The sequence below is a fragment of the Caenorhabditis remanei genome, chromosome II, assembly GCF_010183535.1.
Source record: "Caenorhabditis remanei strain PX506 chromosome II, whole genome shotgun sequence".
In the NCBI taxonomy this organism is placed as follows: domain Eukaryota; kingdom Metazoa; phylum Nematoda; class Chromadorea; order Rhabditida; family Rhabditidae; genus Caenorhabditis; species Caenorhabditis remanei.
The window spans coordinates 10,513,620-10,530,023 of NC_071329.1; the positions used below are offsets into that span (position 1 = coordinate 10,513,620).

Below are 16,404 nucleotides of genomic sequence, written 5' to 3' on the forward strand. Positions count from 1 at the left end.
TTATCTCCAAAAATAACAAATTAAAAAAGAAGAAAAGAGTCCGGTGAGAGAGCGCGTTATGTAGAATTCATTGCATGTTGTTGGTTGGGGGTTGTTACTCTCCAAAACATTCCTCTAGTGCCAATCGAACAAAGAGAGGCAAAAACAAGCGAAAAATGTGAAACGAAGCGAGGATTTAGATGTCCAATAAAAATTTCCTAACTTCCCTCTTATGCAAATTTGAGAGACTACTATTGTTTTCGGTATTTTTCTATTTTAAATTATCTTTCTCTGATACCAAAGGTGGCAAAATAAGTGGAAACTAGTCTACTATGATGCTCATTGAATGGTGTTTTCGGCTAGAAGCATTATTATGAATAGGTGACACAATAGTAGTTGTTGTCTTCGATCCAAAAAAACACGAAGCAAAACATTCGGCTATTAGCACGCAATAAAGTTGCGAGATGGGTCTAGAGGCTTATGCGCGCAACCCGTGACGACCGGTTATCTGCGCTAGTCAAGGGTGATAACATAATATCTTCTTTGTTATTTTTTTCTCTGATTTCCTCATTTAGAAACATTTTTTAAATGCATTTGAAAGTGTTGTAACACTGAAAAACTAATTAAAAATCGAATGTATTTTCGTGTTAGTACTGGTCAAAGTCGAGATGGAGAGAACGAGAAAGAGGAAGACTCAAGGTCGTCAATTCTTTAACTTTTTTGTAAATAATACGATCATCTAAGTCACATAGAAAAACAGGTTGTTCTAATAGTGTCGGGTGTAGAAGGTGGTTGAAATTTGAAATTAAACAAGATAGAATCTCGAGTGAAAGTATACTGAAAGTGAGAACCGACCACGGCTCTTCCATAAGTCAAAAGAAGAGAAAAAGGGAAACAAGAAGAAGAGAAAAAGACAACGGCTTCTTCTTTTTTCTTTTGCTGGGTGGCATTGGCACATGACACAATATAGAGTTGGTGAAGACAAAAAAAAGGAAGCGCAGAATAGAATGCAAAGCAGTCCCGAGTTTTTATGACTGAATTTTGTTTTGAAGTTTAATATTCACCGATCAGTGGATCACACAAATTTTGGTGTGAAGAAACCTAAAAGTTCTTCTAGATCATATGATCATTGCAAAAAAATATATCGCGAAACAGATCAGCTTGAAAGATCGTAAGCGATATGGGAGATCACGCAAAGATCGGAAACTCAACACCGATGAAACAAATAAAAATATTAGTTCTATGTTCTAATATGTTCTAAAATTTGGCTTCCCTCTCTTTTTTACCTCTAATTTCGCAAATTCGTTTGAATCGGGGGAACGACTGGTTAGGTAGAGGAAAAGTGTAAAGGAATAATCAATGAAGAGGAAAGGAAGAGGAACAACACATGATTTTCAAATAAATAGATCGATTAAAAATGTTATGACGGAAACATTGATTCGCCAAGTCAGAAAAGTCAGCAGAAACTTCGAAGAGAAAAAATCTATAAAAATCGCTGTCGAAGAAAAAACAAAGAGTACGGTACACAACTCCGCGAACACCGACGTTGGGCGCGCTTTTTGAATTTTAATAAAACTAATACATTTTGTCGGGTCTAAACTTCAATTTTCAGTTATTTCAGTATAATGGAATCATTTACTGTTAAAATTGAGCAAATAGACTGAGCAAAAGTTTCAAAAAGCGAGAGAAGCTGAAATATTTTTGCCGCCGAACGAATATACTTTTCAAACTGATTCCAAGGAGATTTCAGATCATTAGTGCATCGAAACAAGAACAAAGAAAAATGGAGTGAAAGTGAAAGAAAACGAAATCTACCAATTATGTAGATATCCATCTAGGCACCGCCTTTCTTTTTAAACTCTAAAGAAAGGTCGTTGTATACAACAGACAGTAGATGTTTGATTGATTACATCGAAATTCAAATTCAATCACACCGAAGGAAAAAATCAGAAAAGAAAAAAAGATTATACTTTCGTACAAGTTTGCTATAAGCCTTTTCACCTATTTCGAAAGTAGAGATTATCCCGTCTCTAATCCCTTCATCAACAGTACAAAACTCAACAAACCCCTCATCTAGAACCAATAAACTTTGTTTTTTCTTCGTTTCTTCTTGTTCGTGTGTTCTCTGACGGAGACAATTTATTGGATTGGAAGGAAACGCACGTAAATTTGAAGTGTTAAGGTAGCCAATTTTATCAAACGATTCATATTTTCTTATCTTTTGAAGTATCGGTCACTGGAGCCAAGTTGGCTGAGTTTCGTATTTTAAATTTTACAATCGATAATAAATTTTCATATGAATTCAAAATTTTAGATTTTTAGAGGATGATTCTGGTTCTGATTGAAAACACAAGAAAGTCGTTCAATATTTAAAATTAATGGATCTCGGAATGAATATGTCTTATTTCCGATGTTTTTTTGAATTGAAAGCTGAATTTTCAAAAAAAAAACTCACCTTGAAAAGTGTCGTGATGTGATGTCGTCGATTGTCGAGCTCCCATCATAGAACCTTCCCCTCTCTGCAAAAATAGAATGATAAATAAATTGAGAAGTACGATGTAATTCGATTAGTTATCGCTGTACTGTTAGAATATCCTTCATCACAAAAAGGTCAAAAGAACTTTGATGAGGCGTAAAGTACTAGTAAGAGGACGACTGAGGAAACAATATTTTAAGAGTTTTTCAGAACTTTCAACTTTATTAAAAAGTTTGGATCATGTGACATGAATAGGAAAAAGGATTTGACTGTAAACCTGATGAAAAGCGGGTTGCCAGAGAATGCAGGTGTTTGGTAACGGTAAACCTAGATTGTTGTTAAGAAAAGGTACTGTAGAGAGTATTCATATCCTATTTCAAAAAAAAAGAACGGTCATAAGAATACGAACTAGTATTTGAGAGTTAAACGAAAAGAAAAGGAGTAAAGGTAGAAGGGTGAAAATTTGTGGAGGTAAATAAATACATGGTGTTCGGTTGGCAAATACTACTACTTTTCCGTCCCGAACTCTCGTCTTCATCTCGGCGCGGGGCGGCAAAAAAATGTGATACACAACTACACAGCACAGCGGTTTGTTAGAAGAAGAAAAAACTAAGGGAAAGAAAATGTGACATTTTGAAGACATAGAAAGATCACAAATCAATGGGCTATAAGTAAAAGTATCAATTTTTATGGGGAGAAATTGTTAAGTTTCCGGGTTGCTAGACGTATTTTATAACGTCTGAAGATGTTGGAAGTTGAGTTTAGAAGATATAGATGGATGGAAATTTCTCGAGGAGTAAGAATCTCATGATACCTTCATTTGGTGGGCTGATTTATCGAAAATCAGTTAGAAATCGACCACAAGGACAGTTTTCAGCCAAATGGATTCTAGGTACGAAATCCGAATTTTTCCCAAAACTGAAAGATTCAAGTTGATATTTCGTGCAAAGCAAGAGAACATGCTCATCCGAAACAGTAATTAACCGATACAAAATTAGGTAACTGAGAGAAAAGGAGGTTCGGTTTTCGTGATTTCATTTCTAGTCACTGATATCTAGATGGGTTAAATGGCACGTGACACACGTGCCGTCAAGGACAGAGAGATAGCTAAACGGATAGGGGGATCCATCTGTGCTACTGCTGATTTTTTGTGTTTTTGTTTTCAATTTGATCATTGTTCGATGAGAGATCGATTGAACCCATCCAATTATATTTTGGAAAACAAAAACAACAACAGGATTCTTGCAGCTCTTGCGATTCGATCAGTTCCTTTACCGTTTGTCATTGGATTAAAATGATTCAGAATATCAAAAATATAAAGGTATGATCACATGTTTCATTTGACTGATTTCAGAAATGAAATCGATCATCCTATGAAAAGAAAAATGGTGCGGAATACGTACTTCTAGGAACATTCAACCTCTTAAAAACAGAAAATGATCAATTTTAAATCGTCAACTGTTGTCTAGACGATTTTCAGAAGAGGGCAAGAAGGTCATTCGTCTATTGTTACCAAGTGGAATGTGACCTAGGTTAGTTCAAAAACAATGAATTCTTCAAGACAATAAGAGGTGGACAATCGAAAGTACTGTAAGTGTTTCAAATTGAAAATAAAAAGAACAACAGCTGATCAAGGAAGATAATCAGTTAGAATATGTGAAAACAGGGAAAAAAACTTTCGAATTTGTGAATATAAAAATTACATGTACTTTTCATTGATAGAGGTCATCATGAGTTCTTCAAAATTAACCTAGATAACCAGGAAAATGTGAAAGGATAAATCTTATAAACGGGTAGAAGGAAAGAGATTTGATTGGATTGATTTGCATCATTCGAAATCGAAAGATCTAGAACTATCGAGCTAGTAAATGCTCGTCTCAAATCAAAAAGTGGAACGGAATGACTCAGAGAGCACGTTTTCTCGCAATGTGTGCCACCTTCTGCGCCCTTTTCCGCGCGGAATAAAAAACGATGAAATGAGAGAAAAGATTTTGAAAAATTAGGAGATTTAGAGAAAATGAGGAAGTGATTTGAAAAGAGTAGAGCGGAAAAGAGCAAACAGTGTTGACATTTGAACGTTTCGAAACGAGAAAAGAAGGATGGTCGACCTCCCGAGACACCCCTGAAAAAGAGAAAAAGGAGACAAGCTGCCATTACTTCTACTTGTTGTAACAATCATCATCATCATCATGGCTGAAAAAAGGCGATGGAAAAAGACGATGAAGTTGAAGAGACGTAGATGAAAAAGAAGGTCATAAGGGGACAAGAAAAGAAGGAAACAGCTTCACTTTTTGGCATGACCTTTCTTTTTTGAATAGGTATTAGAGAAGGACGGAGAAGAGATGGAAAGCTTATTGAGAAGGTGTTCGAGGTTTTAATGGGAGAAGAAAAAGAAGAAGAAGAACCTTGAATAGATGTTTTGAAATGAATGAGAAGATTTCCCAAAAGTATGAATGGACTGTATGAATTAGGAAATAAAACACATGTTGGATAGGTAAATGCAGATCTAGGCGAACCTTTTTTCTAGTGAATTCCAAGAACAGTACATTGAAAAAGAGTTTTTGAAAGGGAGAGAATAAACTTCAATCGTCCTTATCCAACCCAAATAAATATTTCTAAACTGTTTCCTTCGAACTCAGAGAAAAAGATAAAGAAGATGTTCAAATGGCAACCAAAAAAAAAAGAAGACGACTAGGCAGAAAATATAAAAAATCGACATTCACATCGACCTCTGATCATTATTTATGGCTTTCTTCTCCATCTCATCTGTCCATTATCACTCCTTCTTTTTGCTGTCATTTTTCAGTTTTCTCCAAAAAAATGTCCATCAAAAATGGAAGCAGCTCCTACATTTTTCATGTTTCCAACTAACTTGAAAGATGATTTTAGAAAAAGAAAAAGAGAGGAAATGGTTCAAAAATAACGAAGAATGACGATTAGAAAAAGAGAGTAACCGGTTTATTCTTGATAGTTTTCAGAAGCAATTCCCATCACCAATTTATTGAAATTTCCTTTTTTCTTCTTCCCCAATTTCTCTTTGTTAACTTTTTTCTTTCTTTTTCTCATTACTATTTCTCTTTGTTATATTACAGTCATTGACCGACAAAAGGGTCATCTACTTGTGTTTCTGAATTGAAAAAATACTTTTTTTCAGTGTTGTGATAATCAGAAGTGACCACACCGTAATTCTTATTTCGGACTGTTGCAGAATTGGCTGTGTTATCATTCATTCTTTGAGTGTACCAGCTGATACTTTGATATAAAATTTGTCTCGGCGAGAGGAAACAAAAAAAATTTGATGAATCAATAGAGAAAATGAAAGGTAGCTGATGTAAATAATGACTGTAAAAATAGACATGAAAATTTAGAAAGTGACTTTTAAAGGATAGTACTAATCAAAAAAGTTTCCATGATGACTTCCAGAAAAGTGTGAGAAATCATTATAAAATCTGCCTCTTTCAGTTTCCTGACTAGAAGAATGAAACAAGATCTTCATAATAATAGCATCAAGAAAAACAACAAATTAAGTCGAAGGTAATAATAATTACAGTGGCAGACAACTACGTGTCTCATCTATCTCTCACTCCACCTTTTCTCCTAGTTCAAGGAACAAATAAGAAATAAAAAGAGGTAAAAAGAAAAAGAGTTGTGCCCTTTTTTCCTTGACATGATAACTGTGTTTCATGGAAAGAATAATGAACAAAGTGTACGGAGAGTACCAGAATCACTTACAGGTCTTCTGTAGTTCATGTCCATAATTCGTCTCGGTGCTTCTTCTTCTTCTGAAAATGAAGAAGACGTTTTGCTTTGTTTTTTATCATTCTTTTTCGTTTTGTTTTCAATTTGTTTTTGTCGCAAAAAGAAGAAAATGTTTGTGATGGAAATATTATAGACGACACAAATCAAATAAACATATTCATAGTTTCTTATACCTGATTGAACAAAATATTAATTTTGAATGTTTGGGGAAATTTATACCATTAAAACTTTCTACTATAATTCACATCTTCAAGAAAATTATGAACATTATTTCGTGCGATTTCTATCCCTTTTCTTATCAGTTTCTAATAAAACAACTCACCACGTTCCCTATCATTTTGATCTCCTGATCCACCAAAAACTTTACTACGTAGAAACCACATGTCCAGTTGTTCTTTTAGTTATTGTTTTATCTGAAACAAAAATTTCAATTTTCAAAAAAGAGAGAAATGAAACTTGGAGTAGAAAAAGACTGATGACGAAAATATACAAAAATGAACATGAAATGGCCTGATGGATACGGATCAAGTTGAGTAAATGGGAATTAGTACGAGATTCATGAGGTCAGAGAAATCAACCTTTGGTTCAGAGATGATGAAAACATGAAATGAATCTGAAAATATGAATTAGAAGTCCAAATAGAAAATACTCCCAAAAATGAATTTATTTTTTCTCAAGTTTGAAAGTTTTTCAATTCTCAATAGAGCACACATCGATCATTTACGAACTGACAATATTCAGAATTCCCAGGACACCATCTTCAACTTTTATGACTTTCTCTTCTTTGCACTTTCCTACATCCCCCTCCTCCAACAGAAACTTTTTAATGCTCAAATATGAATCTATATTTGGATTTTTGTCAATTGATCAGCTGCAAATGTCTCCAAACTAATTCAAATTGCAAAAAAAGACGAAAAGAGTTTTTTTTCTGTTGTTCGTAAATAAATCGGAGGTCGGGTGGCGCCTGACGGCTGCGTAAACAACAGGAAAAAGAGAAAAACGAGAGTTCAACGGGGAAGAATGCGTTCTTTTTTTTCCAATGAGGGCACATCTCAAGAACAATTTCAGAATACTTGAGAACAAAATTTAAGTTTGAAATATAAGAGATCACTGTCATGTTAATCACATCACATGGTCAGTGCATATAGTTGTGTATATTTACGGGGAAAAAGGAAGAGTAAAAGAGAGAGAAAGAGTGTTGACTGATTTCAATACACGTGCCTAGGGAAAGTTTTATTGAGAAAAATATTGATTTTCCGGTTTTTGAATCACTGAAAACATTGTTGAGAGGATCGATGTTCAAAGATTTCATAGAAATTGAATTCGAGAACTCACATTTCTTGAATTCTAAAGCCTTAGGTGGGTATTTTGTTAGAGCTTCTAATTCTTCAATTCCGGAGAAGTCCTGAAAAGAAAATCGAAGGCTCAGTGTTTGACAGTTCGTTTCTCACTTCTTATCATTAAATTGATGTTAGATAAGGAAGATTTGTTCTGTTTTTTCATTTCCGAAACCATCAAATCCGTGATTTAAAAAGATATCTGATGACGTTTGTCTAGATTAAAAATATAATATATAACCTCCGTCACATGTTTGATTCCTATTTCTGATAATGTGATGCTTGAAACTTTGAAAATTTATATATTATACAGCTTCAATTTTAGTTTTAAGAAGTTACGTTGTCATCTGTTATGAATATGCTTCACTTGTTTCAATAGGAATCCAATTAGAATGTCAAAAATACATAACATTCAGAGTCCGATAGATTACTTTTGCACATATTCGTCATACTCAAAAGTTCCAATTTTTTTCAATAAAAATTTTGAATGTGGGAGTTAGTATTAGCAATGAAAACAGAAAACAGAAAAAAGGAAAAGAACAAGAAAATCTGGTGAAGGAAAAATAAGGATTAGATTATGATGGTGATGGTGGAAGATGCACGTTGAGCGCAAATCCATCACATCGTAATCCTTTTTTCTTTCCTGGAATCTTTATCTCCCTCACTTTTTAATGTTGTCTATCAACAACTGGAAAGTTAGAAAGAAGTGAATCGAAAGAAGAAAACATACACAATTCCTCTCATCTGTTACTTTTCCCTCAATTTCTCTACTCGTTATCATCACGTGCTCGTGCTCTTCCTTCATTGAGCACACTCACCTGACTCTCTCTTCTTTTAAAGAAAAAAGAAGAAGAAGAACATGAACAGATGATCTGATCGATTGATGAGAATGAGAGGGTGGATGAACACATGTAAACGGATAGAAAAGAGAAGAGCAGAGAGAGAGAGAGAGAGAATTTGATCTGAGTCAGTAAAATATATTGATACGAAGAGGAAAACAACACAGATTAGAGGTCAATCACTGATGTTTTTAGTTCATTAGAAGAGAGCGAGTTCATCTTGAGAACAAATTAAAACGGAAACAAATAAAGTCTATTGAGAAGACTAGGGAAACTCGGAAATCAAGATTTGGCTCATTGATTTCTGCTCAATTCGTTTCGTTTGATGTCCTCATAATAATGAAAAGATTTATGAAGGATTGAAAAGAGTCTTCGAGAAGATTTTCATTGTTCCAGAATATATTCAACAGAAAACCTGAAAGAGTCTCTGTGATAGTCAATTGAATATCTCTTCTCATCTCCCTAACGACGGAAGTTATATCTGAAAATGTTATCCTTTTTTTCCGTTTCTCGAGTGAAGTCGTCTCAAAATACACATTTATCAGAAGTATGACGCAAGTTGCGAGTTGGTCAAAACTCCTGAAAAATGTGTTTTTTTTCCTATGATAATAAGTGAGAAGAAGATATAAAAATAGGTTTGGTAAACACGATCTAGTCACGTTTTGTTGTTACTTTTCTGTTATAAAAATAGTAGAAAATCAGGAGAAACCGGGAAATTTTCCATTCGAATTAGCGTAAATGTGTAAAAATCGAAGTTTCTTCTCGTGGGTGTTTGAAGGGAAATGTGGGCATATAATTGCGACATTCGGACCTTCGAGCAGACGTTACACACTCAGAAGAAACTGAGAATACACAGCTTCTTCTTCTTCTTTCTTCCTCATTTTTTCTTCTTTTCCTTTTTTGTTTTCTCACCGCCCGTATTCTCAGAATTTTGAATGCTAATTAGATTTAAGGCCCATACTCACACACACAAGCACAAAAAATACAAGAACAGAAAGGATACGCACAAAAATTGTAATTCTTTCTGCGAAGTATAAAAACGTGGAAAATTCCTATAAAACTGATCAAGCATCTGTGTAGAAGACGTCAAATGAGAGACGGCGGAATGGAGGAAAAGTCGAAAAAATGAAATATTCAGAGAGGGTGAAAATATAGAATTTCAGTGTGACTCACATTCCAGAAAATGGAAAATTCTAGTCCTTGTGAACTTTTTTTGGGCTTTTTGAGAACACAAAAGAGCAGAAAAAGTGGGGAACAAGTGAAAGAAGAAGAAGGAAAAGTTATTGAAAATTCAATGGAAGGACAAGAGAAAAAGTACAAGGACACTTCATAAAAGAGAGTTTTTTGAATTGCCAAGTGGTTAAAGAGTTCAATTTCTATTCTTAAAGAAGAATGAGGAAGCCATAAATGATGAGTCAATTTTTTTTATTATTATAAGACTTCTGGAGAGAAGACGTCCAAACATCTGGCATTTTGGCGTTCAAATACTCCATTTTTGGATTTTTATGCTACAGAAGACGTTATAAAATGCATTAACTTGAGGGGAACAAAAAGTTATAATCAAGAGAAAATACTGTCTGGGTTTGTACTTAAGTAAAGACATTATCTGAAACTGACGGGGAATTATGATTGAACAGAAAGTGAGAAAGTGGTGATCTAGCTAGCCAACGACTGCCAAAAAATGGATGTAGTTCTCTTAAAGTTCATCCGAAACTTTATTTTTTCGAACTGCATTTTGAAGATTGGGACTAATAAGAAGAATGAGAAAGAGAGAGAAAAATGCTGAGAGTGCTGAAAATGACAGAAATGGGGAAAAATAGAAGAAGAAAAAAGACTTGCGTGTATGTTAGAATAGGGAAAAAACCAACGGATGATGATGGGGAATGGAATTGGAACGACAAAAGACGCAGACATTGAAAGTAGTATTTGCAAAGTGAGCATACATGAGAAGCAGGGAGGCAAAAAGAAAGTAGTCCCACTCTGTCTCTCTTCTGAGAAGAATGACGGAAACGGAAGAGAATATATAGATAGTGGATAAAAGTTGGAGCCACGAGACATTCAGAGATTGTTTTCAGAAATGTGACGAAAAGCAGAGAAAACGAAAAAAAAAGAAAAAGAGAGTCACCAATTTGTCACCTCTGTCTATCCAATCGGAACGAATGAAAATGAAAAATGTGCTACATGCATTTTTACTTCAATATGTTGCAGACGTTTAAAAGGGGAATGAAGGGGAAACGGGAAGTAGAAACACTATTTTAGTAAGAATAAAAGTTGGAATTTTCCAAAGAAGCTAGAAAATGTTGTTCTAATCAATTGAAAGTATTATCAACATACTTCCTGTCATTCAATTTTTATATTACTGTAATGGGTTTCTGTAACTATCGTCGGAAACAGTCAACTGTTTCTCTTCACTTTATTGAAAAGTGATAAAGTCCCGAATTACCATGGGGGGACGGAAATCTGCCATGCATCTAAAGGAAACATTACAATATCGAGATTACTGTAACTGTTCTAGTTCTGCATAAATTCGTCCAGAATCTATGATACGGAATTACTGTAATTAAGCATTAATAGAGTGGCGGACACTCAAAATGAAGCAGGATCTTTGTTTCCAGAACTCGGATGAACAGAGATGACAAAATTTAACGATTTTTCAATCACTGATTACTTAGGGCTGCAGTACTTAACGTTCTTGGGCCTTCCATTCAACAAAAATGGATCCGTCATCCATAAAATTCTTCATTAATCGATTCAGTTTTCTATTAAAACGATTTAGCATGATAATAGGTTTTCGATCGACAACTGACATAACAATTGTCTGTTATTAGTGAAGATTTCAACCACATTTCTCAGCAAGCCAACTTTCTATCAAAAATGTTTCCCGCTATAAGATACCAAGAATCAACATGAAATGAAACTGACAGACTGAAAAACTGAGAGGAATAAAAAAGAAGTTCCACTGCTTCAAGAGAACAATTTTGAGTTTGTCAAGATCATAGTACTACTCTCTTTCTAGAAGTTATCCCATGATTCTCAAGGGATTTGAATTCTTCGTCTTCTATTCAAGAATCGAAAAGTACTAGGCGATGGACGTGTGCGAGTTGCGTCAATTTCTGATGATTTACAACGATTTCCTCTGGGATTTCAACAAGGACAAAAAATCGGGGAAGTGTAGAAAAACGAGTGGAAGAAAAAGAAAGAATGCTCAAAAACTTATTTTTAGTACTTGAATGTATATGCATTATTATTATTACTATTCGAATTGTTATGTGATTGGATAAAAGAAAAGAAACATTTTCTGCTTTTGAACAAGAATACAAAGAATGTAAAAAGAGAAAAGACATTTATGAATAAAAAATTTATTTTATGAAAAGAATGCACTTTGATGATTCGATAAATGGACACAGATCAAGATAACTCATAGTCTTTGCAGAGTAGTCTTCAAGTGTTTTTTCTTGATTGAATTCATTTAAAAAATAGTTCCCTCTCTTCTCCGTACACCACAAATGACATCTCGAGATTATTTTTGCGATCAGCATTCTCTTGTTTGAAAAGAAATACTTAATATTCTCAACATCAACCTCAGAAAATACCGAATGAAGCTCTGGCTTTCAGATAATCTTGTCAATTAGTTGTAGATTTCCAACTCTGGAAAAATGTTTTATCATTTTATCTTGCTGTCCCTAAACTTGAAATCGTTAACAAGGTTTTGAGAAAGAACTATGAATGAGCTTCCAAAGATGCTGTACCAATTCATTTGACGGTTCAGTATACCACGCTGGATTCTGTAATAAAAACGAATTGTAACCTTCACACAATATTCTAAACTTGACCAGATTCATTTCGAAGAGCTTCTTGAAAGCTACTCATTCTCTGTACCTGGTGTCAAGTTTACAAGTAGATAAACCTAGTATGTGCTCCAGTAGAATTTCGATATTCGGGAAGAAGCAGAAAATACTTTTTTTGTAAATTTGAACACAACATTTAGCATTTTTGTGATGGATCTTCTGATGAACACAAACTACGTGTGTCATTATCAACATGATAATGTGATAAGAAAATGGAAAGATTCAGGTATATAAACACTCGGGAGATTGATATTAGAAGCTGTGTGAAGAATATCAGAATGTCAAATTATAAACTAATCTATTTTGATGGTCGTGGTTTTGGAGAACCAGCACGACAACTATTCCATCTGGCTGGAGTTCCATTCGAAGATATTCGTGTCTCTTTTGAAGAATTGATACCTGGAAAACAGAGTGAATCTTGGCTTGAAATGAAAGAGAGTGAGTTCTGAATATGCGTTTCCAAAGATGGTTTTTTTTCACAGAGACGCCATTCGGAAGACTTCCTGTTCTGACCATGGATGGGTTTGAACTGGCTCAATTGGCGGCCATAAACAGATATCTGGCAAAGAAATTTGGATACGCTGGAAGGGATTCAGAAGAAGAAGCACGGGTTGATGCAATTGTGGATGAATTCAAAGACTATATGGAATGTTTTCGACCATATATTTATGGACAACGAGCTGGAAAATCAGAGGAAGAGTTGAAGAAAATACACGATGAAGTGTTTGTTCCTGTGAAGAACAAATTTCTGAATTCAGTCGACAGAATTCTGAAAAATAATAAATCAGGATATCTCGTTGGAAATGGATTGACATGGGCGGATTTAGTTGTAGCCGATCATTTGCACACTCTGGATAATATTAAAGAATTGGACGATGTATCTTGGCTAAATCTCAAAAAATATCAAGAGATGATATACTCGCTTCCAGAATTAAAAAGTCATATTGATACGAGACCAAAGCGAGAAATGTAAATAAAATTAGAGAAACTTTTACCGTTTCTTTTTTAAACCATTTCCTTTTCCCTGATCAGACTTTTGAAAATTCGAAATTCAAAGTGAATTAGATGTTATATTTTGTATTTATAAGTCTCGATATGAATATTTTCCAGTCAATTTATTGGCAATTCTGTTTAGACATTCCACAATATTATTATAGCAAACAACTTTTTTTGTCTGTACACATCATTATCCCTAATCCCTCCAAATATTATTTTTTGTTTCCAATGAACTTCGTCTATGAAAACCTCGTTTTGTTTATAATGATTTCCATGGATACCATGCATTATCATCATCTGATATATCTTTTTTGTGCTCACTTCATCTCAAAACACGTTTTGTCACAAAATGTTATGCTCGAAAATGCTGACAAATGGCGAGAGAGTGTGATCCTTTTAGAGCTGCTGTTGAGACCCTTGCGAAATTTTCGAATGGAATCAAACATCGAAAGAGAGGCAGAGAAAGAGCGAAAAGGAGAATACGACGGGGGTGAAAGGAGGAGCAGACACACCGATTCGAGTATAAAAAGGCCTGGTTGGCGTATTTTATCGGAGAGTGCTTCGTTGTTCGATTTATTCCAATTCACTTCAGTTGTTAAGCCATTAAATAACTTTCAGAAGACTCCCTATCTCAACATGCCTACCTACAAGTTGACCTACTTTGATGTTCGTGGATACGCCGAACCAGCTCGTATTCTTTTCCATCTGGCTGGAGTTCCATTCGAGGATAAACGTATCACTCACGGAGACGGAACATGGGAGAAGCTCAAAGACAGTGAGTTAATTGAAACACTTTTTCTTTTCAACTAATTTCTTCTGCAGAGACTCCATTCGGACAAGTTCCAGTCCTTTCTGTCGATGGATTCGATATTCCACAATCTGCTGCCATCGTCCGTTACCTTGCCATCAAGTTTGGATACGCTGGAAAGACTCCAGAAGAGCAAGCATGGGCTGATGCTATCGTCGACCAATTCAAGGACTTCATGGCATCGTTCAGACAACTCATCATGGCTCAACGCGGTGGAAAATCTGCTGAGGAGATTGCCAAGATCTCTTCGGAAGTTGCCATTCCAGCAAGAGATTCGTACTTCAAGATCATAAATGGTCTTCTGGAGAAGAGCAAGTCAGGATATCTCGTTGGAAATAGTCTCACTTTTGCTGATCTCGTTGTCGTTGAGAACATTACCACTCTCGAGAAGAATCAATTCTTCACCGCATCCGAACATCCAAAATTGGTTGCGCTCCGCGAGAAGGTCTATGCCATTCCAGCTATCAAGAACTGGGTTGCTACCCGCCCTGATACTCAATTCTAAATCGATCCGATTCGTAATATTTTTCTTTTTCAATAAAATAATTATATCAGACCCCTTACAATGATCAATCATTCATTCATTCGTTGAGTATTCAGTTTGTGTTAGTAATAGGGAATGCATGCACATAAATACAATTTCTAAGAAAAATTGGGTCAAATTATCATAATTCAAGAACAAATGTTAGTATGCGGGGGTGATACGACTAAACTCCTGGATCATGCCAGTATACTTTTGAATGAATCCAATCGATTTGTAACGAATACCCAATGCGGCTCGTTCATACCATTTGCTGACGTACGGTTCAATCCAATGGAGAACAACCCGATATATGAAAAGGTAAAGAAGAGCTGATGAGACGGACAGCCGACGTTGAAGGCGAACGAAGACACACGATTGGAGAATGAGCGATTTTGTGATAGGTGAACCGCGAATGAAGTGCATCAGAGTAGTTTCGATGGCTACTAGTGTTCCCGCTTTGGAGCATCCATCGATGCACTGTACAATTGTAGGCGTTGAAAGTTGGCGAGCTCTGAAAATAGATAAAGCTTTATTTTCGGAAATGGGTGACTCACTTTCTCAGAACACGGAATGGCCAATGCACGTCTCCCAAATACTGCCAATCCCATTGCCAATGTTCTAACACGAGCTCATCGTCACACTCATCATCAGCCAAGTTTCCGCCAACTTTTTGCACCTTGAGCTTTGTTATGGTGAAAAGCGGATCAGCTTTTGAGTCGACGCTGACACATGTGACACGGAAACAGCCAAACTGTAGAAATTGTTTCTCAGCACGAGGCCAATAGTACGGGCAGTAACTCCGATTTGCAGATTCGAGAGGGCCGAGTGTGGACGAATCAACGGCAGAGTTCAACATCACTATGAATTGACACTTCTCCTGGAATACCATACGCCAAAAATCTTCTTGAGTATTTTTAAGCGGGGCTTGAGCGCAAATGAATGTATTCAGGAGCGGTCCTCCTCTGACATAATTTGCATGAATGAAATCTGTGGTTCCGCTGAAACAATTACTCTGTTTAATCAATAAAATGTTTGGAATGAAAAGCAAAATAACCCATTTCCGTAATCAAAAGTACTTCGCTTTACTTACTAGGTACTTTTCAATGTACATCCTTCTTCTTCCAAGAATTCGTGTTCGTCGCTGAACATTCCATTTCTCAACGCATTTCTGTCATCGAGTTGCCCTAGTCCATCATTGAGTTTAACTCTCGAATACTCTGTACACGGAACCATTTTACTCCGTGCTTTAGTTAAATAATTTGCATTGAAAGAGGATTGAGCTGATTCATCATCGGAAAGTTCGTTATTGACGAACATTCGGTCAAGGCGATTGAATTCCTGCACAAATTCGGTAAGATGGCAGCTGAACTTTCCCGGCTCGACTAGCAATGACCATTTTACTTTTGAAGACATCTCTTCGGTGAATTTGGCGATTCGCGAGGCAACCATGGAAACGTGTTCTGGGTTTAGTTGACCCCAATTGCACAATGGATCGCTCTGAAAGAATATGAGCTTGATCACAGAAGCTTCGGTGTTTCATTTTTACCATTTTGTCTTTATAGAATTCGGATGCAGCTCTCTGCAAAACGGAGCTGCAATCGGACATTGTTGGAACCAAACGATCGCGGAGCCATCCGGCCATCGAGCTTCTGAAATTATCAAGAGTAAATATTCGCACAAAATCCGTCACTTTTCTCACCCATATCTATGAACGAGCTCTTCTTGAGCAATCGTTGGATACTCTTTTGCATTCATGAGTTTCTCTACTAGCATGATTCGTGTCTGTTCATCGCATAGAATTCCATCGACACGAAAAAGCTTCTGTGCAATAAACGTCTG

At 35.8% G+C, this 16,404-nt stretch overlaps 2 protein-coding genes across 2 annotated transcripts; both read left to right on the forward strand.

Annotated features, from left to right (window-relative positions):
* Positions 1–12,516: 12,516 nt before the first annotated feature.
* On the forward strand, positions 12,517–13,211 carry GCK72_005853 (uncharacterized protein; the record flags this gene model as incomplete). Its single annotated transcript, XM_053725368.1, has 2 exons — positions 12,517–12,676; positions 12,721–13,211. The coding sequence occupies 2 exons, from the start codon at positions 12,517–12,519 to the stop codon at positions 13,209–13,211; spliced, it is 651 nt and encodes a 216-aa protein (XP_053589562.1).
* Positions 13,212–13,870: 659 nt separating this feature from the next.
* On the forward strand, positions 13,871–14,547 carry GCK72_005854 (uncharacterized protein; the record flags this gene model as incomplete). Its single annotated transcript, XM_003109024.2, has 2 exons — positions 13,871–14,009; positions 14,057–14,547. The coding sequence occupies 2 exons, from the start codon at positions 13,871–13,873 to the stop codon at positions 14,545–14,547; spliced, it is 630 nt and encodes a 209-aa protein (XP_003109072.2).
* Between the last annotated feature and the right edge of the window lie 1,857 nt (positions 14,548–16,404).